Source organism: Oncorhynchus masou, chromosome 6 (genome assembly GCF_036934945.1).
Source record: "Oncorhynchus masou masou isolate Uvic2021 chromosome 6, UVic_Omas_1.1, whole genome shotgun sequence".
Taxonomy (NCBI): domain Eukaryota; kingdom Metazoa; phylum Chordata; class Actinopteri; order Salmoniformes; family Salmonidae; genus Oncorhynchus; species Oncorhynchus masou.
Window position 1 is genome coordinate 56,406,394 of NC_088217.1, and position 26,039 is coordinate 56,432,432.

A 26,039-nucleotide genomic window follows, 5' to 3' on the forward strand; every position below is an offset into this window, starting at 1 on the left:
TATTCACCACCCCTGTCCACAATACCCTTGAAAAACCCAAGCCAACTTGATTGAAATAGTGCTCAATGTTGCCCCTAGTGGTCGGGTTTTGAAGTGACTTCCTGACGTCCTCAGGACATGGATAGACATCCAATTTTGAAGTCACTCTTGAGCAATCTGCCTGTTGTACTATACCCCTGACTGACTGCCTGCCAGCCTGCCTGGTACAGTCTATAGGCTTATACTATACCTCTGACTGGCTCACTGCCTGCCTGCCTCAGTGAGTCTATCAATGTGCTTCATTGCCTGTCTTCCCTCCAGGCTGTGTGTTTCCCTGATTCAGACTATGACTGGATCCCAAATGGCATCCCTATGGGCTCTAGTCAAAAGTAGTGCTGGAGTACAGAGTCAAAGTGCCGGAGTACAGAGCCCCAAATGTTTTTTTTTTTAAATGTGTCACTGTCCCAATACTTTTGGAGCTCACTGTATGTATGTGATGCTTGTATTTTCCTAAGTTATATATTACTTGGAGATTGTGCAATACCCATGCATGTCAGGGGGACGGGGGGGTAGTGTGTTCACCCAGCTTGACCCAGGGTTAGTAGGTAATCCCAGAGAATTACAGTTGAAACCATTCATGAACATAAAACTACAGTATTACAGCACTGATACAGGCCTAAGGTACTGTACCATGCATGTACCTCTTAGCTTATTTCTTTCGGCATCTGCTACATCTACATTTTACAATGCTTTCAGGACACTAACAATCACAGACACTAACAATCACAGGCAAAGCATTCTAATTTAATGACAACATGTGTCAATAAAATAATGCTTTCAGGACATTAACAATCACAGACAAAACAAAATGTGTCATAAAATAAATTGGAACACATTTTGTAGGCCTGAATCTTGGTAGATGATTTCCTTAAATTAAAACCAAGGATTGAAATGCAATAAATTCCAGGCAGGCAGTGCAACAGCATTTCTTATGGTACAGTAGGTGTATGCATGCGTGTGTACATGTGTGCGTTTGTGGTACACTAGTTGCTTACTGCTTCAAGGTCCTGGGGGTTGACGGTACAACAACTACAAGGATTTCTTTGGTAGCAATTCTGGTTTACAGGGCTATTAATCTATTTCTTAATCTCTCTCGATCTTTCTGCCCCCTCTCATCCTTCTGTCCATCTCTCCAGTGATTGATGTTGTCAGACAGGCCTTCTAGAATCACCTGGCCTTCTAGATCTGGTTGACCCCCAGACTAGTCTCGGCTCCACTGGGGTTTGTTTAAATACGCCTATAGCCTCTTCCACACTGTCTATCAGGGGTACTTGTTTCAATTCATGCACCAAAGACAATATTTCAGTCCCTTTTCTCTGTTGCTACATTCTCTAGAGCTTTACAGTCATTGTCAACTGGGGCATGCTGAGGGTGAAACCACGTTCAAAACAATGTTCAGTGTAGAACAGATATAGAATAGCGAAGTGAGTCAGCTGTCTGAATGTTGAATGTTGAATTTCACCTCACTAAATACACAGCTGGACTACAACACAACATCACTACATTTACCTCCCTTTAACTGTTACTATAATATTGTGGATATCTGGAGCTTTTCTCCCCAGTCATTGAGAGTAAGAACAGCACATCAGCACTCCCCTGCTGGTGCCGTGGGGGGGTAGATACTCTGCTTACGGTATATCATTTGGTTCATGCAGCGTTGCATTGTTCCCTCTTTTCTACGGTGAACTGCACTGTATTGCCTTTTCTCTTCCTTTCGTGGACTCCTCTCCTCTCTTGCCCTCCCATCCTCTCCTCCCTTGCCCTCTTCCCTTCCTCTCCTCTGAGTGGTCATGTTGTTGTTACTACAGAGGACTGACTGTGTCTCTATTGGATCTATTTATGTGATCTAGGAGCTAACCAACAGAAGGATGGCATCTGGTAGGTTAAGTGATCTGGGAATACAGTGGAGCTACTGTATGTTCCATCTGCACAGTTCCCTGGACTACAAGATGGCAGACGTCTTTAGACACAATCTGGGGATGTCTGAAATGGAACCCTATATAGTCCCTATATAGTACACTAGTTTTGACCAGGAGCCGGTAGGGTTCTAGTAAAAAGTAGTGCACTAGGTAGGGAATAGGTTGCCATTTCAGACAAATCCTGGGATGGCTCTGTTATGACGTGATGGCATTTTAGCCAAGGCAGTAGTCCAAATATTCTATCTCTCCGTGTTCTCAACATTGTTTTCAGAACATGTCAAGTTAAACTCCTGCAAAGTTACGCAAGGCCCACGCAGAAGGAGATGTCTGAAGTGTGAACATTTAACAACCCCCCAAAAAGCATTACGCTGAAAAGATCTGTCACAGTCATTCTAATTCATTCAGACAGTTCAAGCGCAGCTTGAGCAGAAGAGCACTTTAAATCTGTCCTGGTGGTGAAAAATGTCTTCTCCTCACCTCTTCTCTCGTCTCTTCTCCTTTCCTTCCCTTTCCTTGCCCTGTTGTCTTTTCCTCTCCTCCTGCTAAATCACAATTTCTGTTTGTTCCTCTCCCTCTCCTTGCACAGCTCTGACCCCATCCCCAATAACCTCCTTTGGGCAAACTTGGAACAAGTTAAAGGAGAGAGAATCCAATCCCCCCCTTCATCCCCCCTCCTTACAACTAATTAACTAAAACCCAAGCTGAGATTTTATATTATTCAACAGTGAATATACTGTGTGATTCATATCTGTGTGTGTGTGTGTGTGTGTGTGTGTGTGTGTGTGTGTGTGTGTGTGTGTGTGTGTGTGTGTGTGTGTGTGTGTGTGTGTGTGTGTGTGTGTGTGTGTGTGTGTGTGTGTGTGTGCGTGCGTGCGTGCGTGCGTGCGTGCGTGCGTGCGTGTGTGTGTGTGTGTGTGTGTGTGAGTGGGTGTGCGCGTGTGTGTGTCTGCCATTGCTGTCTGTTCCACTAACACCCTGAGAGGCTCACAACACTACAGGAGCCAGAGAACCACCACATACTGTACACATAACCAACACAACTCCAGCACAGAGTACCAGACTAAATACTACACACACCACTAAACACTACACACAGTAATAGCACCAGTAGGCTACACACTACAGCACCATAGATACAGAATTTGTCTAACACATTTCATATCTACAATGCCTACATGTTCATCATCCTCACTTGCAAAAGGCTGAGGAGACACATGGCACCGAAGTAGGGTAGGTTAGCCAGGCTACAATCAGAGACCAGTAGTACTAGGAGTTATAGTAGAAGAGAAAGAAAAAGAGAGGTAGGGGAAGAGAAAAAAGAGGAACAGGAAAAGGATTAGGTGGAGGACGAGGAATAGGTGGAGGACGAGGAATAGGTGGGGGACAAGGAATAGGTGGGGGACAAGGAAGATGGTGGAGGACGAGGAATAGGTGGAGGACGAGGAATAGGTGGGGGACAAGGAAGATGGTGGAGGACGAGGAATTGGTGGAGGACGAGGAATAGGTGGAGGACGAAGAATTGGTGGAGGACTAGGAATAGGTGGAGGACGAAGAATTGGTGGAGGACGAGGAATAGGTGGAGAACAAGGAAGCAAAAGAAAGAGAAAGAAAAGAGAGAGCAACAGGAAAGAAGGAAGGATAGCAGGATGTGACAGTTTGGCCAGGATTGAAAGGCAGGTGCAGAAGATGAGTCAGATATATTGGTGTTCAAATACTGCTTCTGCTCTCTTCAGGTAAATTATATGCTTGCCATACAGTTTTGCCAACAGAAAATGTACATAAAGGCTTTATGGACAAAATATTTTCCTGGACATTATAATTCAAAAATAACAAAAAGTCTTCCCTTTTCTTTAACATTTTCTACTAATTTATTAGTTATGTGCAAAAACATTTATACAATTACATTTCGGGATAGTATTTTGGACAATATTGCAATATTATTTTTGTGCTAGTCAGCTGTACCTGCACCAAAATTACAGTATTTTTCCTTCATAGCTTGTTCTTCATTTTCTTTTTACATAGTGAGCCATGACAGATCAAAACTCATTTTGTCATGCTCTCTCTTGTCCCTCTGCGGCAGACATATGGTGAGAAATACGTTTGGAACATCAAATCACAGTATTGAATCGCAACAGACATAGAATCAGGAGAACCGTGAAAATCATAATACATATCATATTGGCACCTTAGTATCGTGATAATATTGTGTCGAAAGGTCCCTAGCAATTCCCAGCACTACTATTTATCCTCTGATTTCAGGCAATACACCATATCTATTATTATTACATACTGCATCTATCTTAATAAAAACCTAGAGACTTGTATATGTCTGTCTAATACGGATTTTAGAAATGATTTCCAATCTCTTCTGTATTTATTGTGTGTATTTCAAAAGGTACAGTGCTTTCCGTCTGGCTTAGCAGGGTCATCATGTCAGCTGTGGACCACTGACTTTTCTCTCTCTAATACATTCAATGCGTGTCTGAATTAATGCATTACAAGGCACGATGGTAGAGATATTAAAAAATGACAGAAACTAATCCTAATAGCCCAGTCACATCTGTAGCCAGCCGTACACGGGCACTCGCATGCACACACACACACACACACAAACACACAAACAAAATACAGACACGAACACACCGAGAAACACACACACACACACACACACACACACACACACACCACACACACACACACACAGGGTTCGGCCTGACCCTGAGCACTCCCGTGTGCAGTATGAGTTATGATATTTGGTGTCTCTGGGATTACACTTTAATATTTCATTACATGCACAAAATCGTCCTCTATATATCTCTCCCAGGTGTGTCACTATTAATCACCAACAACATTGTGAAAACCCAAGGCTGTCTAATAACTCAGACCACCTAGGTACACACACATAGTACACACATTCTTCAGCACCTATTGGCACCTATTGGTAGATGGCAACAACATCGAAGTGAATATAACTTTGAGCATGATGAAGTTAATCACTCTTTGGATGGTATATCAATAGACCCTGTAACTATAAAGATGCAGGCGTCCTTCCTAACTCAGTTGCTGGAGAGGAAAGAAACCACTCTGGGATTTCGCCAATGGTGATTTAATTAACAGATACAGAGTTTAATGGCTGTGATAGGAAAAACCTGAAGAAGGATCAACAACATTGTAGTTACTCCACAATACTAACCTAAATGACAGAGTGAAGAATGAAGCTGGTACAGAATAATGCATCCTGTTTGCATTATAGGCACTAAAGTAATACAGAAAAAAAGTGGAAAATAAACTTTTTGTCCTGGATACAAAGTGTTATAGGTATGCTTTTCATCAATAAGGATGGGCGTTTTTTAGGATAAAAAGAAACTGAATATAGCTAAGCACTGGCAAAATCCTAGAGGACAACCTGGTTCAGTCTGCTTTCCAACAGACACAGGGAGACAAATTCACCTTTCAGCAGGACAATAACCTAAAACACAAGGCCAAATATACACTAGAGTTTAGGGCTGGGTGGTATTTTACGTTATACCGGTATTTATGCACGGTTTGGGTTTTTACTTTACCTTCTATAATGGTATTTGAACGTGACACTTGCTTTCAGTATGAATGGTCAATGCAGCACATGCAACAATGTTCATGACAATGTTGCTGTTTTCACTTTGTTTCTTAACCCTTGTGTTGCCTTAAGGATAAAAATGACCAGCCACTATGTTTAATGGCAGAGAATACCCTCCAAATGATGTTCTTTTCATCTTGAAATTGCATGACTTTTCCTAGAGTGACAACAACATTGGAAAAAGTTAAACATTGCCTTTGTTCATATTTCCTTGACAGCTGTACACCACCAGGGTACAAATATTGTCTTAGGGTCATTTTTGACCCATCAGTTATAAAAGAATTTACACACCACAAAAAAACACAAAGACACACACACACACACGCAATGAGATATTGAGATGGTGTGCTACTGATTGAACTCAGCCAGCAGCTCCTGAAGAGGGTGGCACAGAAAGAACAAGCCTGAGCTCCCCCCTGCACTCCTCACAACAAGGGGGAGAGAGGCCTTCTTATCAAAGTTTGCCTTCACCCCCACCCTCACCCCCACTCTAGTTTCTTACCTCCCAAAGTGGAACAAGAATGTGGTCCTCCTGAGCACACTACACAAAACGGCTGAGATCAGTGATCATGAGGACAGGAAGCCAGCCATCATCCTGGACTACAACCACAACAAAGGAAGCATGGACAACCTGGACAATGTGATTGGAATGTACAGCTGCAGGAGGATGACTGCCCGCTGGCCCCTGGTCATCTTCCATAACATCATTGATGTGTCCTCATTCAATGCCTTCGTGATATGGAACAAGATCAACCCTACCTGGATGCCTGATAAGTGGAACAAGAGGAGGGTGTTTCTGGAGCAGCTGGGAAAAGATACTTGTAACCCCACACATTAAAAGAAGCAGCCACTGCAGCACTTGTGAAAGCTGTTCAGGGGGCTGGATCTTGTTCTGATTCACCTGAGGCTGCAGCTGGTGCAAAGAAGGACTGTAAAACAAATATGATGTGCTGCACGTGAGAAATACATCTGCAAAGTCCATGCACACACACTTGCTTACTGTCCTACATGTGCTAATTAGAGTTGATTGATTTATGTTCTTCACATTTTGTTTTGTATCTACTATCTTATTTTATTCTTATTTAATTGTTGTAATTTATACACCTTGTTGGTGGGGGCAATGGTTAACAAAATGTGAGAAGACCAATATTTTGTAGTTGAATTCCTCATTGTACAGTATATAAGAATATATCACTATGTTGCCAAAAAAGTTCAAGACTGTTATTGTTTCCTTTTAATAAAATGCATTCAAAACGACTTTCTGCATATTTCTGTTACTTTCTTAGGCTATACAAATGTGTTTACACCTATGCAGTACATTTGGTAATAATAATAACAATAAACCTCTACTTTAGTAAAGAAAACAATTATGACAGGTGTATTGTAATAAAAATGAGTGGCGTCAACTGATTAAATGCAGATATTCACAAAGTTTGTGCTGAATGACGGGTTGTTTCTTCATGCAAAAGAGATTTAGGGTAAAAAAAAATCAATTGAGCTGCTTTATTTTAGGGGTTTAGTGAAGGAGGGTCATTTTTTACCCTTAGGACAAGGGGAGTATACAGAATGCTAAGACTACACAAGGGTTAATATAAATCCACATGTGTTCTATAATTACACTATTAGTTTGTGTTTCTTACATCTGCAAACAGTATAGTTGGTCTTTTCTTCATAAGTTGGGCCTAAATTGTGTTTGCATCTAATGCTAATCGCTAGTTTGCTAGCTAGCTAATGAATGTACTGAGTCAGAGCAAACGTAATTAGCTATACGGCTTGATAATACCAGTGATGGTGTAGACCTAAATCATCATGTTGTTTGTGCAACAGTATCTTCTAAATCGAAGAGGAATACACAAAGCGTGAATATGTTAGCTACATAAAGTATATAAGTCAAAACATTCATTATAGATTATAGGGTCCCCTACAAAACACTTTGTTTCCTACCATGTCAGAGTAACTCCTCCCTGGCATTTTCATTCATCTACGTGGCAGTGTAGAATGATCTCAAACGATTGCAGAAAATGCTAACATTTTGGGTTGAAGTTGAATTGTACAGTATAAAACAAATCAAAATGAAGTCACTTAGAATGTATGTGCTGCCACCGTAGAGTCCTGCACTACTCATAAAGCAAATGTTGAACATTTATTATTAGAAAACATAAAATACCATGTAATACCGTCATACCATCAATTTATTTTACATACCGTGAAATTTTATTTTGGCCATATCGCCCAGCCCTACAAGAATTAGTTACCAAGATTACATGAAATGTTCCTGAGTGGCCTAGTTACACTTTTGATTTAAATCAGCTTGAAAATCTAGGGCAAAACTTGAAAATGGCTGTCTAGCATTGATCAACAACCAACTTGACAGAGGTTGAAGAGTTTAAAAAAGAATAACGGGCAAATATTGTACAATCCAGGTATTGCAAAGCTCTTAGAGACTTACCCAAAAGGGCTCACAGCTCTAATCGCTGCCAAATGTGATTCTAACATATATGATCTCAGGGGGTTGAATATGAACACTTATCTATGAATTAAGATATATTCGTGTTATATTTTCCATAAAAACAATGAAAAATATATTTATTTTCCTTCCACTTTCACCTTAGGAAGTATTTTTAGTAAATCTTTGATGAAAAATTTCAATTAAATCAATTTGAATCCCATCTTGTAACAACAACAAAATGTTGAAAAAGTCAAGAAGGTTGAATATTTTCTGAAGGCACTGTACAAGTAACTAAATTAAAAACCAACAAGAGTGGTGCTAAGACGATCAGTGCCAACCAGTCCTTCCGTCCCTTATGATGTGATCTATTTCATAGCCTTCCTCAGAGCTATAGAGGGGAACACATTTATTCACTGCTCACATTTCACATCTCAGCCACGACTGGGGACCTCTCTAACTGGAGCATCAGAGCAATCTAAATTAGGGCTGACCCCTTCATCTGCTGAACACCCTACACACTACACTCCCAATCTAAAGTAGGGCTGACCACTTCATCTGCTGAACACCCTACACACTACACTCCCAATCTAAAGTAGGGCTGACCACTTCATCTGCTGAACACCCTACACACTACACTCCCAATTTAAAGTACGGCTGACCACTTCATCTGCTGAACACCCTACACACTACACTCCCAATCTAAAGTAGGGCTGACCACTTCATCTGCTGAACACCCTACACACTACACTCCCAATCTAAAGTAGGGCTGACCACTTCATCTGCTGAACACCCTACACACTACACTCCCAATCTAAAGTAGGGCTGACCACTTCATCTGCTGAACACCCTACACACTACACTCCCAATTTAAAGTACGGCTGACCACTTCATCTGCTGAACACCCTACACACTACACTCCCAATCTAAAGTACGGCTGACCACTTCATCTGGTGAACACCCTACACACTACACTCCCAATCTAAAGTACGGCTGACCACTTCATCTGGTGAACACCCTACACTCCCAATCTAAAGTAGGGATGACCACTTTATCTGCTGAATACCCTACACACTACACTCCCAATCTAAAGTAGGGCTGACCACTTCATCTGCTAAAGACAATAAACTCCCCTCTTTCGGCATTATTAGATACATGCAAAGAGGCACTTAAAAGAGACACCACTACGGCGAAGGCAGACTCACCACACAGAGTTAACATAAGTGATGATGATGATGAGGATGCCTCTTATAGTCCTCACTCTTCTCTTCTGTATTGTGGGGACACTCCCTCTTTCTTTTTCTTCCTATCTATTTCTCTCTCCCCTCTCCCTCCATCTGCCTCCCTCCCTCTCTCCTCCTCTCTCTCTGCAGGTGCATTCTAAAGGCAGATGTGGTGTGGTGGTTGTGATGGATAGTGGACCACCAGGAGGAGAGGCTCACAGGGCATGACAAACCCTGCTATAATGTCCCCTTTATCGGTTCCCGCAAAGTGTTCATTTTCTCCACTGCCATTACGCCTGTGATACCTCAATGGTAATTGCAGTGTAATAAATACACTCTTTGTCTACCCCCCTCGCACCCTGACAACAGAGGCACAGTATATGCGAGCTTTTCCTCATTTTCCATGCCTTAGCGTCGGTAATATATTTCTCTTTTGGCCTATTCATTTCCAGTGTGCTCTGCTGGTTGCGTGGTGATATATAGCTGTATCTGTCACACAGATTTTTACTTGGGATGAGTGTATTGCCCAGGATATTCTGAAATTGATTCCTTTTTAGACATTATCATCTAGTCTGAATTTTTTCTCCTGACATTTTTTCTTTTCGGGGAGCAGTTGTATGCTGAATAATTACACAAATACAATGCCATTGTGATGCTCAGTCACCGATCCATTGAGCAAGGAATGTGTGTGTCAAATCAAATCAAATTTTATTGGTTACACGCACCGTATACAACAGGTGTAGACTTTACCGTGAAATGCTTACTCACCCAACAATGCAGATTTAAAAAGTGAGAAATATATATACAAAAGAAGGAAATAGTAACACAATAAAATAACAATAGCAAGGCTATAATAGCACAAGCATTTTGCAACACTCGCATTTACATCTGCTAACCATGTGTATGTGACCTTTGATTTGATTAGATGATTTGAAGTCAATTCAATGTGCAGGGGTACAAGGTAATTGAGGTAATACAGTATGTACATGCAGGTAGGGGTAAAAGTGACTAGGCAATCAGGATATATAATAAACAGAGCACCAGCAGTGTGTGTGAAGAGTGTCGAAGAGTGACTGTGTGTGAGAGTGTGTGAGTGTGTGTGTGTGTGTGTGTGTGTGTGTGTGTGTGTGTGTGTGTGTGTGTGTGTGTGTGTGTGTGTGTGTGTGTGTGTGTGTGTGTGTGTGTGTGTGTGTGTGTGTGTGTGTGTGTGTGTGTGTGTACATGCATGCGTGTGTGTGTTGGAGTGTCAGTGTAGTATGTGTGAGTGTGTGGCTAGAGTCTAGTGAGTGTGCATAGAGCCAGTGCAAGAGATTCAGTGCAAATAAAAATGTAAATAATAAAGGGGTTCAATGTAAATAGTCATAATAGTAATAGTAGGCATTTGATGAACTGTTCTGCGTTCTTATGATTTGGAGGTAAAAACTGTTTAGGAGCCTTTGGTCCCAGACTAGGCGCTCCAGTACCGTTTGCCGGGTGGCTGGAGTCTTTAACAATTTCTAGGGCCTTCCTCTGACACCACCTGGGCCGTACGCACCCTCTGTAGCGCCTTGCGTTCAGATGCCGTGCAGTTTACATACTCTGCGGTGATGCAGCCAGTCAACATGCTCTCATTGGTGGAGCTGTAGAACTTCGTTGTGCCTTCTTCACAACTGTGTTGGCGTGTTTGGACCATGATAGGTCCTTAGCGACGTGGACACCGAGGAATTTGAAGTTCTCGACCTGCTCCACTACAGCCGTGTCGATTACAATGGGGATGTGTTCAGCCCTCCGTGTCCTGTAGTCAACGATAAGCTTGTTTGCCTTGCCCACATTGAGGGAGAAGTTGTTGTCCTGACACCACACTGCCAGGTCTCTGACCTCCTCCCTAAAAGCTGTTTCATCGTCGTCGTCGGTGATCTGGACTGTTATCAGGCCTGTGTGTCTGTGTGGGCTTTGTGAGTGAATTGAAATGCCAGACATGTGCTAGCTACACCACACATGGGGCCAGAGTAGACTAGCTAGACACGGCAGGTTTCAGGCATCCTTACGTCGTCTTGGCATCAGTATTTGTTGGCCTCTCTGGTGGAGACTAGTCCTGGAAGCACCCCTCCACCACCACACCTTCACCACTACTAGGCTGGCCCCAGTAAAGAGGGAGACCCCTCCCCGCTGGACCCAGCCTCCGGCTGGGCAGAGAGAGAAGGGTGTCCTGGAGGAGTAGGGCAGCAGCTGGCTATGGTCAGCTCCAGAGCAGGCTGGCACCATGTACTGTAGGGCACCATACACCCAGACCTGGCCAATCCAAACAGGCTGAGGTCTGATCTGGAGCCCAGTGCTCTCGTTCTGCCTCTCCTCTCCCCACCCTACTGGGAGGCAGGAAGGCAGTAGGGTGGGGAGAGGAGATACCGAATAAGATCACAGAGAGCAACCATTAACACCACCAGTAAGGATGGCAGCCCCTCCTCCCCTCACCATCAGATCCGTAGTCCAACCATAGTGTCTGATAGTTAATGACCTGAGGTGTGCCCCCCTGTGGACATAGGGGAGAGAGTTGTGAGGAGTGTCCAGATCAGGCCAGATAGATGGATGGATCAGAAGCCATCTAATTTAACAACCATGGCCCACCAGCAGAGAGCCTGAACAGATGGGGCTCGTTTTTTTTAGAAGAAGTGAAGAAGAAGTAGACCAGGACTCCCCAGGAGGAACCAGAGCACTGACAGAGAGGGGGGGGGGAGGGGTGGGGGAGAAAGGGCAGGGTAGAAGGGGAGGGGGGGGAAGAAATATGAGGGTTAGGAAGGAAGGTAGGAGCGGAGGGGAGGCAGGGGGAGAGAAGAGGAGAGGGGAAGAAAAGAGAGAGGAGAGGTGAGAAGAGGAAGAAACAAGAGGAGAGAAGGATAAGACAGGAGAGAGATAATAAGTGGGAGGAGAGAAGAGTTGAGTTTGAGGAAAGGAGAAGAGAGAGAGGAGAGGTCAAACCAGAGCACTGGTAAAAGTTGGTTGTGATACAATTCCATAGGACATTTTCTGCAGGACAGTAAATTAATTATTTCTGATTATTTTTTGGTATGCTGTCCATCTTATTTACTGTAATTACTCCATAGATACTTCCAGTCTGAATGAGAAATATGTTTGCAGTGTTCTTGATCTTAATGGAAATTGGTTTACGTTAAAAAAAATGTTTTATGTACAAACAACAACACTACACTACAATGAATCCACAATGCTAAGGTAGTGTGTGTCCAACCGGCCGGAGGTCTGAAGGAGGCCTTGAGATCAATGAATAGAACATTCTGGCATGTCTGAAATTATTGATAACCTCCTGGTTGTATCTCTAGACAATCCAAAAGAAAACCACAGAAAATATTTAGCACCATGGCCAAGGTATTTTGTACTCGTTGTAAGAAAGGTCTTTGGTAGTCTGCAATGAGTAATATAAAACCAGTAGTTTGTCATAGCCTAAATGTTGATACAAATGTCAAAAACTTAATTGGGATGGAAATTAATAATTGTAGGTAGGCCAAATGTAAAAATAAAATAAAAATCCTGGTGGCTATAGTTTGATCTGGTCAATGGGAATTAATGCTGTTTCAGAGGGAATACAGTAGCCATGATAAATATACACTAGGCATAGATAGATACTTACTCGTCTGGTATACCAGTAATGTGATTGCGTTTTTCATCATGCAACAGATTACACAACAGATTATGGGTTAGTGAACATAGAATATAATTTGACAGATTAGGGGACCTATTGTGGATGATTCTGGGTCTTGAAAATGGGCTGCCAGTCATACACTCATACCTACCTACCAACCACCACCCCCACCACACACACACACACACACACACACACACACACACACACACACACACACACACACACACACACACACACACCCTTCCCCTTCTACCCTGCCCTCTCTCCCCCTCAGAGAGAGCCATATGACCTGGCAGGGAGAGGAACAGTTCTACTCTAGTGGCTGGCTCAGGTGTCTGACTGACAATAGAATGAGCACATGCTTAAGAAGGAGAGGTTGGAACCAAAATTACTTTCCAATTGTTTGGTTCTGAACAGAAGCATTCTTTTTTTCGTTCTGTTCCACTGTTCTGACCAGCAAAATAAAGTTCTGAACCGTTTAATCTCAAAACAAGTAACGGTTTATATCGTTCCTTTCTGTTCCTTTTTAAACCTCTGAATTATTATTATTTGTTTTACATTTAGATCAACATTACATTACTTCACCAATCAGTGCGGATATAGGAGCTTTCTATGGAGTGGGCCATCTGTAGTTGTATACATGCATTGAACTGACATAGGCACCCAATCAAAGGACCTGAGAATGAATCTAGTACTGAAAGCATAAACTACAGCTAGCTAGCACTGCAGTGCATAAAATGTGGTGAGTAGTTGACTCAAAGAGAGAGAAAGACAATAGTTTAACAGTTTTTAACAAATACATTTCTTCCAAAATTAAGGAGATGAGAGAGAGATTTAATAGATTTCACATTCACTTACTTAGCTAGCATTGACTGCAGCTAGCTAGTTTAGCCTACTCAAACACCCGGCTTAAACAGAGAGGGATGTTATGTTAGCTAGCTCGCTATGGCTAGCTGGCTATCCAAAACTGTAACGCTTCCAAGTCAAGGGAAGCTTTTGGTTTTAATAAATGTATTGCCAACGGGGCCAGCCGGTGTAACTGCTAAACTGCACTGAAGTCCACAAGCGAAGGGAAAAGGTGAGAGCACGCAGATAGACGCGAGAAATAATTAAATACAAGACTCTGTTACTATGGTGGGAGATTACAATATGGTTTTAAATACCTCAATGGACCGTAAAGGAAATCCCTACAAACTATCACCCTCATGCACTTAAGGAAATCACAAATATCATGGATATATTGGAATAAGTATGGAGGCTTAAATATCCTGACCTAGTGAGATATACATGGCGACAGCTCAATCAAGCTAATCATCTTGAATACATTCTTATGTCATTCTCGATAGCACCAAAAGTTTTAAAAAGTGTTGATGGGGACAGAATGGGGTCGGACCATCAAATAATGTATCAAAGTCTATTGGATGACCTACTTGTTTTTAACCACAACAAAATAATTTATTACTTACTTTTTCCGACATAACATTCAATGCATTTGAAAAGTATGAGAAGAATGGGAGAAACTCCCCAATAAACAGGCTACGTTACAGTCTTATTCTAAAATGGACAAAATGTTTTTCCCCCTCATCAATCTACACACAATACCCAATAATGACAAAGTGAAAACAGGTTTTTAGAAATGTGAGCAAATGTATAAAAAATAAATAATGAAATACCTTATTTACATAAGTATTCAGACCCTTTTGCTATGAGACTCGAAATTGAGCTCAGGTGCATCCTGTTTCCATTGATCATCCTTGAGATGATCTTGATTGGAGTCCGCCTATGGTAAATTCTATTGATTGGACATGATTTGGAAAGGCACACACCTGTCATATAAGGTCCCACAGTTGACAGTGCATGTCAGGGCAAAAATCAAGCCATGAGGTCGAAGGAATTGTGCGTAGAGCTCCGAGACAGGATTGTGTTGAGGGACAGATCTGGGGCAGGGTACCAAAACATTTCAGCAGCATTGAACGTCCCCAAGAACACAGTTGCCTCCTCTTAAATGGAAGAATTTTGGAACCACCAAGACTCTTCTTACTGAGCAATCGGGGAGAAGGGCCTTGGTCAGGGAGGTGACCAAGAACCAGATGGTCACTTTGACAGAGCTCCAGAGTTCCTCTGTGGAGATGGAAGAACCTTTCAGATGGACAACCATCCATGCATTACTACACCAATCAGGCCTTCATAGTACAGTGGCCAGACAGAAGCCAGTTCTCAGTAAAAGGCACATGATAGCCCACTTGGAGTTTGCCTAAAGACCATGAGAAACAAGATTCTCTAGTCTGATGAAACTCTTTGGCCTGAATGCCAAGCATCACGTCTGGAGGAAGCCTGGCACCATCCCTACAGTGAAGCATGGTGGAGGCAGCATCATACTGTGGGGATATTTTTTCAGTGGCAGGGACTGGGAGACTAGTCAGGGTCGAGGGATAGATGAACGGAGCAAAGTACAGAGAGATTCTTGATGAAAACCTGCTCTAGAGTGCTCAGGACCTCAGACTTCATCCTCATCAGACATGTTTTTTCATGGACGATACATTGGAGATAATATAAAACAATTACTGGAAACAATAGAACACTATGAAAAATCTGGGAAACCAGGCCCGGGATTCATACTGTAGCTGACTTTGAAAAGGCTTTTGATAAAGTACGAATAGAATTTATATATAAATGCCTGGAATATTTCAATTCTGGAGAATCTCTTATACAATGGGTTAAAGTTATGTATAGTGAAATAGTAAATAATGGCTACTTCTTAGAAAGTATTAAACTGTCAAGAACAGTCAAACAAGGCTGTCCACTATTGGCATATCTATTTAATATGGCCTTAGAAATTTTAGCTATTAATATCAGATCAAACAATAATATAATGGGGATAGAAATTCAGGGCTCAAAAACAAAGGTATCACTGTACGCTGATGATTCATGTTTTCTTTTAAATCCACAATTTGGATCCCTCCACAGCCTCAAAGAGGATCTAGGTAATTCTTACAACCAAATCATGATAAGTGTATTTTATTTTGCATTGATCATAAAAATATATATTTTTACATTACTGTGTAGTTTACCAATAAAAAAGTCTGACGGTGAAGTGGACATAATCGGTGTTCATATCCCAAAAGAAAGACATTATATCACTACAATACATTTTAATAGAAAGTTAGCAAAATTAGATCAAATCTTGCTACCATGGAAAGGAAAACACCTGTCTATTTGTGCAAAAATCACACTGATTAACTCTTTAGCCACACCCCTTGTTACCTATTTGCTTATTGCCTTGCCTACACCTTGTTTTTTAAATACTATTAGCAAAACATGTTCAATTTTATTTGGAACGGTAAGCAAGACAAAATATTTTTTTAAGTCCTATTTATATTATGAATATGAAATCAGAGGGCAGAAATTATTCAATATTTAAGCATTAGACCTCTCACTAAAAGCTTCAGTCATAAAAAAGTTAGACTTAAATCCGAACTGTTTCTCTATCAGATTAGTAAGGATGTCTCACACCATGTATTAGAAAGTTGATTGCAATTTCAGTTTAATCCACCAAAAATACAACTTTTACATGACAAAATGAAGCCGGACTTCAACAAATATTATTGATTAAGAAAACACAGGATGTTTGGAGAAAAAAAAAGTATAATCTTTGTAAACTATACAATTAATATTACTGGTGGACAGTTGAAGTCAGAAGTTTACATACACTTAGGTTGGAGTCATGGGGCAGCAGGGTAGCCTAGTGGTTAGAGCGTTGGACTAGTAACCGCAAGGTTGCAAGTTCAAACCCCCGAGCTGACAAGGTACAAATCTGTCGTTCTGCCCCTGAACAGGCAGTTATCCCACTGTTCCTAGGCCGTCATTGAAAATAACGTTCTTAACTGTTCTTAACTGACTTGCCTGGTAAAATTAAAACTTGTTTTTCAACCACTCCACAAATTTCTTGTTAACAAACTATAGTTTTGACATGAGGGTTAGGACATCCACTTTGTGCATGACACAAGTAATTTTTCCAACAATTGTTTACAGACAGATTATTTCACAATTCCAGTGGGTCAGAAGTTTGCATACACTAAATTGACTGTGCCTTTTAGCTTGGGAAATTACAGAAAATTATGTCATGACTTTAGAAGTTTCTGATAGGCTAATTGACACTATTTCAGTCAGTTGGAGGTGTACCTGTGGATGTATTTCAAGACTGACTTCAAACTCAGTGCCTCTTTGCTTGACATCATGGGAAAATCAAAAGAAATCAGCCTAGACCTCCTTGGGAGCAATATCCAAACGCCTGAAGGTACCACGTTCATCTGTACAAACAATAGTACGCTAGTATAATAAACACCATGGGACCATGCAACCATCATACCACTCAGGAAGGAGATGCATTCTGTCTCCTAGAGATGAACGTAATTTGGTGCGAAAAGTGCAAATCATTCTGAGAACAACAGCAAAGGACCTTGTGACGATGCTGGAGAAAACCGGTACAAAAGTATCTATATCCACAGTAAAATGATTCCTATTTCGCCATAACCTGAAAAGCCGCTCAGCAAGGAAGAAGCCACTGCTCCAAAACCGCCATAAAACAAGGCAGACTACGGTTTGCAACTGCAAAATAGTTGGGAAGAGATTTTCGATCTATCGATTTGATGGCACATGGAACTGATACACAAAACGAAGCCAGATTCAAAACCTAGAGTTTTTCTATTCAAATTAATATAAAAAATTCTTGCAACCAATAGAATGTTATATATATGGGGGGATAAAACCATCCCAGCTCTGAAAATTTTGAGAGAATGATGAGAGAATCATTAGATCATTTGCTTTGGTACTGTCCATATGTAGCTTGTTTTTGGTTACAGGTTCAGGAATGGATAAAGAATTGCAACGTTTACCTGGAGCTAACTCTGCAAATAGCAAAAAAATATATCTTTAATGTACAATCTGTAGAAACAATGAGAATAGAAAGGTTTAGAACTTTTGTGAAACATCACAGCACAGCTGAAAAATACATGGCAAATAGAACTCAAAACTAGATGGTGTTCAGAGATAGATGGGAAAGGTTGAGTGGAGTTGAATGGTGGGACTACAAAATACAATGTGTCTGTAAAATGTATATACTGTAGGTTCAGAACTTTTGTGAAACAGCACAGTTGAAAAATATATGGCAAATACAAATGAAAACTGGATGGTCTTCAGATAGATGGGAGGGATTGAGGGTAGCTGAAGGATGGGACTGAAAAAAAAGAAGAAATCGTGTCCATAAATATAAAGTATGCATAAGCTGGAAGTAGAAGTCTAAGTGTTGTTTTCCATTACTGTATTCCAATTTGTGGAGGGGTGGTAGGGTTAGGGGAAAATAATAAAGGAAAATATATATATATTTTAAATACAGTATATACAGTGCATTCGGAAAATATTCAGATCCCTTGACTTTTGTATAAATCTATGAAAATAAATCAACTGAAATATCAAATTTACATAAATATTCAGACCCTTTACTCAGGACTTTGTTGAAGAACCTTTTGCAGTGATTACAGCCTCAAGTTTTCTTGGGTATGACACTACAAGCTTGGCACACCTGTCATTGGGGTGTTTCTCCCATTCTTCTCTGCAGATCATCTCAAGCTCTGTCAGGTTGGATGGGGAGTGTCGCTGCACAGCTATTTTCAGGTCTCTCCAGAGATGTTCGACAGGGTTTAAGTCCGGGCTCTGGCTGGGCACCTGAAGGACCTTCAGAGACTTTTCCCGAAGCAACTCCTGCATTGTCTTGGCTGTGTGCTTAGGGTCGTTGTCCTGTTGGAAAGTAAAACTTGTCCCCAGGCTGAGGTCCTGAGCGCTCTGGAGCAGGTTATCATTAAGGATCTCTCTGTACTTTTCTCTGTTCATCTTTCCCTCGATCCTGACGAGTCTCCCAGTCCCTGACATTGAGAAACTTCCCCACAGCATTGTACTGCCACCACCATGCTTCACCATAGGGATTGTGCCAGGTTTCCTCCAGACGTGACGCTTGGCATTCAGGCTATCTTGTTTCATCAGACCAGAAAATCTTGTTTCTCATGGTCTGAGAGTCATTTTGGTGCATTTTGGCAAACTCCAAGCGTGCTGTCATGTGCCTTTTACTGAGGAGTAGCTTCTGTCTAGCCACTGTACCATGCCTGATTGAGTGCTGCAGAGATGGTTGTACTTTTGGAAGGTTCTCCCGTCTCTCCAGAGGAACTCTTAAGCTCTGTCAGGGTTCTTGTTCACCTCTCTGACCAAGGCCCTTCTCTCCCAATTGCTCAGTTTGGCGGGGCGGCCAGCTTTAGGAAGAGTCTTGGTGGTTCCAAACTTGGTGGTTCCAAACTGGAGGCCACTGTGTTCTTGGGGACGATATATATATACTGTATATACAGTGGGGAGAACAAGTATTTGATACAATGCCGATTTTGCAAGTTTTCCTACTTACAAAGCATGTAGAGGTCTGTCATTTTTATCATATGTACACTTCAACTGTTGAGAGACAGAATCTATAAAAAATCCAGAAAATCACATTGTATGATTTTGAAGTAATCAATTTCCATTTTATTGCATGACAAAAGTATTTGATACATCAGAAAAGTTGTACCTATGATAAAAATTACAGCCCTCCACATGCTTTGTAAGTAAGAAAACCTGCAAAATCGGCAGTGTTTCAAATACTTGTTCTCCCCACTGTATATATATTTATAGATATAAATTCTGAACAAAAATATAAACACAAAATGCAACAATGTCAATAATTTTACTGAGTTACAGTTCATATAATGAAATCAGTCAATTGAAATAAATGAATTAGGCCACAATCTATGGATTTTACATGACTAGGCAAGGGTGCTACCATGAATGGGCCTGTGAGGGCATGGGCCCACCCACTGGGGAGCCAGGCCCAGCCAATCAGAATGAGTTTTTCTGCACAAAAGGGCTTTTTTACAGACATAAATACTCAGCTTCTACCCCCATACCATAAGACCCCTGAACAGCTAATCAAGGACTATCCAGACCCCTCTTTTATGCTGCTGCTACTCTCTGTTTATTTTCTATGCATAGTCACTTTAACTCTACCTACATGTACATATTACCTCAATTACCTCGACTAACCAGTGCCCCCACACATTGACTCTGTACCGGTACCCCCTGTATATAGCATCGCTATTGTTATTTTACTGCTGCTGTTTAATTATTTATGACTTTTATTTTACATTTTTTACTTATCTATATTTTACTTAACACTTATTTATTTGTAAAACTTCTTAAAGCATTATAGGTTAAGAGTTTGTAAGTAAGCATTTCACTGTAAGGTTGTATTAGGCGCATGTGACAAATAAAATTTGATTGGATTTGATTCAGTTCCATCAGCTGTCTGTGGCTGGTGGCTGGTCTCAGATGATCCCACAGGTGAAGAAGCTGGATGTGGAGGTTCTGGGCTGGTGTGGTTACACGTGGCGTGCTGTTGTGAGGTCGGTTCGGACGTACTGCCAAATTCTCTAAAAACGACGTTGGAAGCGGCTTATGGTAAATAAACATTCACTTCTGTGACAAAAGCTTTATTGGACATTCCTGCAGTCAGCATGCCAATTGCATGCTCCCTCAAAACTTGAGAAATCTGTGGCATTGTGTTGTGTGACTGCACATTTTAGAGTGGCCTATTATTGTTCCCAGCACAAGGTGCACCTGTGTAATTATCATGCTATTTAATCAGCTTCTTGATAAGCCACACCTGTCAGGTGGATGGATTTTCTTGGCAAAGAAGAAATGTTCACTAAAAGTGATGCAAACAAATTTGTGCACAACATTTGAAAGAAATAAGGTTTTTGTGTGTATGGAATATTTCTGGGATCTTTTATTTCAACTCATGAAACATAGGACCCACACTTTACATGTTGAATTTATATTTTTTTGTCAGTGTATACAATATTAGATAGGCTATGTAACATAAAATGGTCATCAAAATGTAATAATAATAATCCGATTTTAATACTACTCATAAAAATATGACTAAAACATAATTCCACATCAGCTAACGGCGATGGGCCATTTTACATCCACCATGAAAATGTGTGATCATCCCTCTTCAACGCTGCGTAGTGCCTGGAGTCTAAACAATCTCTTTTTCACACATATTCTGCTTCTTTCCGGTCCTCCCTCCTTCTCTCTCTCTCTCTCTCTCTCTCTCTCTCTCTCTCTCTCTCTCTCTCTCTCTCTCTCTCTCTCTCTCTCTCTCTCTCTCCCCCCCTCCCATAATCTACAGGCCCATAGGCTTATAACTATGGGCCTTATAACTTGATTTCAACCTAGCAATTACTTAATGTTCTCTCTATACTATAAATGTCCTGAAGACATGTATTGGAATAGTGTTTCAAGACACATTATTACATTATGGTTTTAACTCCAACATTAAGTGAAACCAATACAGTGGCAGTTGAGTTTACGCTGATGTGAGAGCAGAATACAGGTATAATTTATGACCAGTAAAATGTTTCCGTTTGTTTTCAAATCCTCAAAAGAACTAAGTGTCATCTGTCACAATAGTTGGCGTAACCTCAATCTGCCAGATGACAGGGTGTTTTTAACATCCCCAACATGTCTGAAAAGTCAACTGTAAACTTGTCTGTAAGCACACACATACCCACACACACACGAACAAACACACACACAGATACACACAGGGACGTAGGCAGACAGACAGATGGGCAGGCGCACACACGCACACACACAAACTGCTGAAAATGATCGCCTCAGCCTCTTCTCACAGCCCTAGTAACACTAAGGTTTGTCACTTTGAAACAATTTATTCTGTTGGATTCCAGACTAAAAAGAAAGACTTGTTTTACACTTCATGGCTGCTTTTAAGTCGTTTTAAAAATAGCTAAAAAGCTACTGAGCTGTCGCCATGGCTACTAACGTTTGAGTGAGTCTGTTCTTTTTGTCTCTGATACATGTTTTCATGTGATGATAAACAAACACAATCATGAGAATTAGGGTAATATAATGTAAAATATACTGACATCAATATTACAAATAATGTTAGAATAATAAGAGAATTTGAGGTGTGGCATTTCAATATTCACAAGGTCACCGAAATGCATCTTTTCATACCTGCACACCAAAAGAAATGCAGGCCTGTTTGCGTGATGCACTGTATGTCTTATCTGGTTGAGAGGAGTTTGTTTTCCTAAAAGGTTTTATAGTAAGGTTGGTGCATAGGTCATGAGTCATGACCCTTCCTATGATGCAGATCACATGGTGAACTTGAGAGACTTGAGGTGTGACCCTTACTACTCATCCACAAGCACTTCTAACCAAACCTTCCATTGTACCTTTCTTCAAAAACATTGCCCCTCTATATGGGTTTGATGGTTGATCACATGTAGACCATTCCTATGACCTAGGATTGAACGGTATTCATGGATCAAAGTGGCAAACAACACATTTGTTCAGTCCACAATAAAAAACAACTACTCCTCCCAAGTTCCAAGAATTTTCACGCAGTACATTCTATACTGCCTCTCACACACGTGCACATACACACGTACATACACACACACACACACACACACACACACACACACACACACACACACACACACACACACACACACACACACACACACACACACACACACACACACACACACACACACACACACACACACACACACACACACACACACACACACACACACACACACACACACACACACACACACACACACACACACACACACTGTAAATTCCAACTATAATAAACACACAAACTATTTGCTTAGTAAAACGATGTGAAGATAAAACAAGCCCAAGGCATTTTTAACTTCTGAAGAAATTTGAAGGAAGTTGCTGCCAGCGCAAATAGATAAATAGATAATGGCGGGATGCTTAAGTGGGGGGAAGGGAAACGCTCAGACGGAATAATTGAGTCAGCGAAGCGCGGGGCTGTGAGCCAGTGAGGATCTGGAGCTGTTTGTCTGCATGCTGCTTTACCGTTGAAAATCGGCCAAGCGAGCCTCCGCGCGTGGCAGAGTGTGTGCGGAAAAGTAATGCGCTCGCTCTTCCATTCCAGAGAAGTTCACCATTCTCCCGAACTATTAAAAACACTATCCTCGGAAACATATGCTGCTTCGTCATGAGATACAAGCAACTGTCAAAAAAAAAAAAAAACTTGAAAAAAAGTGGGATTGAAAAGCGCGTTTATGTATCTGGGCATCTCATCGCTTCTCACGTCGTAGCTGGACTGGACTGGCAGGTCACACAGGTGGAATGTCAAATAGCAGGTAGCTCTTTGGTAGATTTTAGAGATGAGCCCGACCTAACATCTCTATTGGCTAAACGTTACTCGTCTATGAATGTATTTGAAAATGTTCTCGTGATGATGGGGTCCATTACCTTCTGAAAGTCTTTTGATAAACACCATTTACAGACAACATGTTTGACATTTTACAAGAACATTCGTGAAGAACGGTGCAAAAACTTTCTGTTAATTCAATACGTGAAGGTTCAGTAGCCTAACCAGCCGTTATCCGACTCGCTTACCTTTCGTAAAATCCACTGGGAGAGGATCACAATGGTCCAACCGAGTACCTTCATCGCAGCACACCTTCCGTTGCGGACCACCCTGACACTACGAGCCTCTTTGGGTTAACATACACACAGCAGCAACAGCAGGCAGGGAGCACACACAAAAAAATCACAAAAAGTTTCGATATTATCAGTTTCGGTATTTATCAGTCTATTTTACAGTGACACGATCAACTAGTTGTAGGCTTCGCTTCTCCGGTCCGTTTCGTTAGTGTAATGCATATCCATAGTTTAGAAGGATGGATGCTGACGGAAGTCGGGAAGTTTGCGCGCAGAGGCAAAGTCACCTTCGCAAGAAGAGAACGCATAGGCTACGAGAGTGAAGATCACGAGAGCATCTTCTGTTCCACTCAAAGCTAGAGAGAAAATGTCGTTGGTTTGTTTGCTCTCCTTCTCTCTCTCTCTCTCTCTCTCTCTCTCTCTCTCTCTCTCTCTCTCTCTCTCTCTCTCCCTCTCTCCCTCTCTCTCTCTCTCTCCTTCTCTCTCGACAGGTAGCCTACCGTTATACTTCTCCCTCACCTGTATGCAAATACAAAATACCAGCCTTGTTTAGCCAACTGAACTGGTGTGTGCTTTTTACAAATATAATCCCAGAACTGTCGGTAAAAGTTGGCACAAATCTGGAGGCGAAAGAACACTTGAACTATTAAAGGAGAGCCGCAAACTCTAGGAGCTCAGATGCAATAATTGAATAACCTAATAGCCAACGTTTCGACAGACAAGCTGTCTTCATCTGGGTATAATATATATATATATATATATATATATATATATGTTTGTCGAAACGATGGCGGTTAGGTTATTCAATTATTGCATCTGAGCTCCTAGAGTGTGCAGTTCTCCTTTAATGTTTCAAACGTTTTATTATATCATTTACACATTTATTTAGTTTGAATTGCACCCCCCAAATACTGGAAGAGGATCTTGGTTCACACTAGTTAATCATCATGGGAGGTTATGGCCGAGATGATTGTTAGGCTGTGCACATTCGTTTTCTCGATGTTTGCAGTCAGCAGACCACGATATTCTAATTATCTCAGACCTTAGTCCTGCTTGACACTAGGCCACTCTGCATGTCTGTAAACTATAGCTTTTATTCAAATGACACACTTACAATTACACAGGAAAATAATAATGCAAGCAAGCCAGTAGGGCTAATGTTAACATTCATATAAACATTTATACTTTAGGCTACTATGAGATCATTAGTTTGAGTAGAAAATGTGAGGTGAGAGAATTTTGTCCCTTCAACCTTTTTTCCTTTATTCCTTGTTTATTCCTTGTTATTCCTTTATTCCTTGTTATTCCTTTATTCCTTGTTATTCCTTTATTCCTTGTTATTCCTTTATTTCCTTGTTATTCCTTTATTCCTTGTTATTCCTTTATTTCCTTGTTCCTTGTTCACCATCACCTTGACCTGCTGTCTTATGCACAACAGCCCATCCCTTTCTTTCTTTCTGTCTTTCTCAATTTCTCTTTCTAGTGTTATTGATCATGTACGGTTATCTCATGAAAAAGAGGGAGAACAAAGTTTTTTTTGTCTAACTAAATTTGCCACCTTCTGAAATGCAAACATAACATATCAAGAAATGTTCAATTTTAAGACAGATTTGACAGATTATTTATCTTTGTTCGCAATTAATTAATGTGTAGAGAAGGCTATACAAAATTAGCAGTATCTCGGCTTGCAGTCGGTAGTGTTGCTTTAAAAGCTGTGGTAAATACAGGAAGGAACTCCACATCACCCTGAGAGGATGATTCAAAACTCCATTCTCTGTAAACAATTTTGAAATATTAATGTCCAATGGGTATAGGGCATGGTGACCTCAGATCTCTCTTCATTTACAGTCAAGCTATTTGCAGTTTACCATCCATGTCTGTCCGTTAACCAACACACACACACAGGCCCTTACAGACCTGAAGCCACTTTCTAATTTTACAATATTGATACGGAGGGTCTTTGGTGTATGTAAAGCACTTACGGCCTATGTGCTACTGTTCCTTAGTGACTGTGATGGAGAACATGGCTCAGCCTCACGGCATGGCATGATGCAGTATGTGTCAACCCCCAGCCAGGTTACCTCTGGCCAAAGTGCACAAAGTGCATGTCGATGAACTCAGAGAGGGTGCGTCCGACGTGGCACTCGTTTCCATACACAGTGCACCACGTATACAGTGCACCACGTACACAGTGCACCACGTACACAGTGCACCACGTACACAGTGCACCACGTACACAGTGCACCACGTACACAGTGCACCACATACACAGTGCACTGGGAAAGGGAATGGAGTGCCATGTCAGAGACAGTGGGGGCCAGAGTTTGAGTTAGCATGGGAGGAGCAGGGGTGCATGGAGAGCAACTCTTAGATGGAGAGGGGAGTGACAGACTGATATAAATGATTTCATTTCTGAAATTATAGGCCAAAAGTGTATTTTGTTGGATCTGTTGCTTGCTTGACTATGGAGCGTGAAAGGCCAGTGCATCTCCCCACACTGACAATGTGGCTCTTTACTGCCACCTGGTGAAGGAAACATGCCATTTGTTAGTTTTTTTCAATTGAA

General features: G+C 41.3%; 1 protein-coding gene across 1 annotated transcript in view; it reads right to left on the minus strand.

Annotated features, from left to right (window-relative positions):
• LOC135541162 (neurexophilin-2-like) overlaps window positions 1–23,859 on the minus strand; it is a 92,491-nt gene extending 68,632 nt beyond the window's left edge. The window contains exon 1 of the mRNA XM_064967274.1: window positions 23,429–23,859. Within this exon, the coding sequence (XP_064823346.1) occupies window positions 23,429–23,482 (54 nt within the window). The 5' untranslated portion in view covers window positions 23,483–23,859. The remainder of the gene's footprint in view (window positions 1–23,428) is intronic.
• Window positions 23,860–26,039: the final 2,180 nt, after the last annotated feature.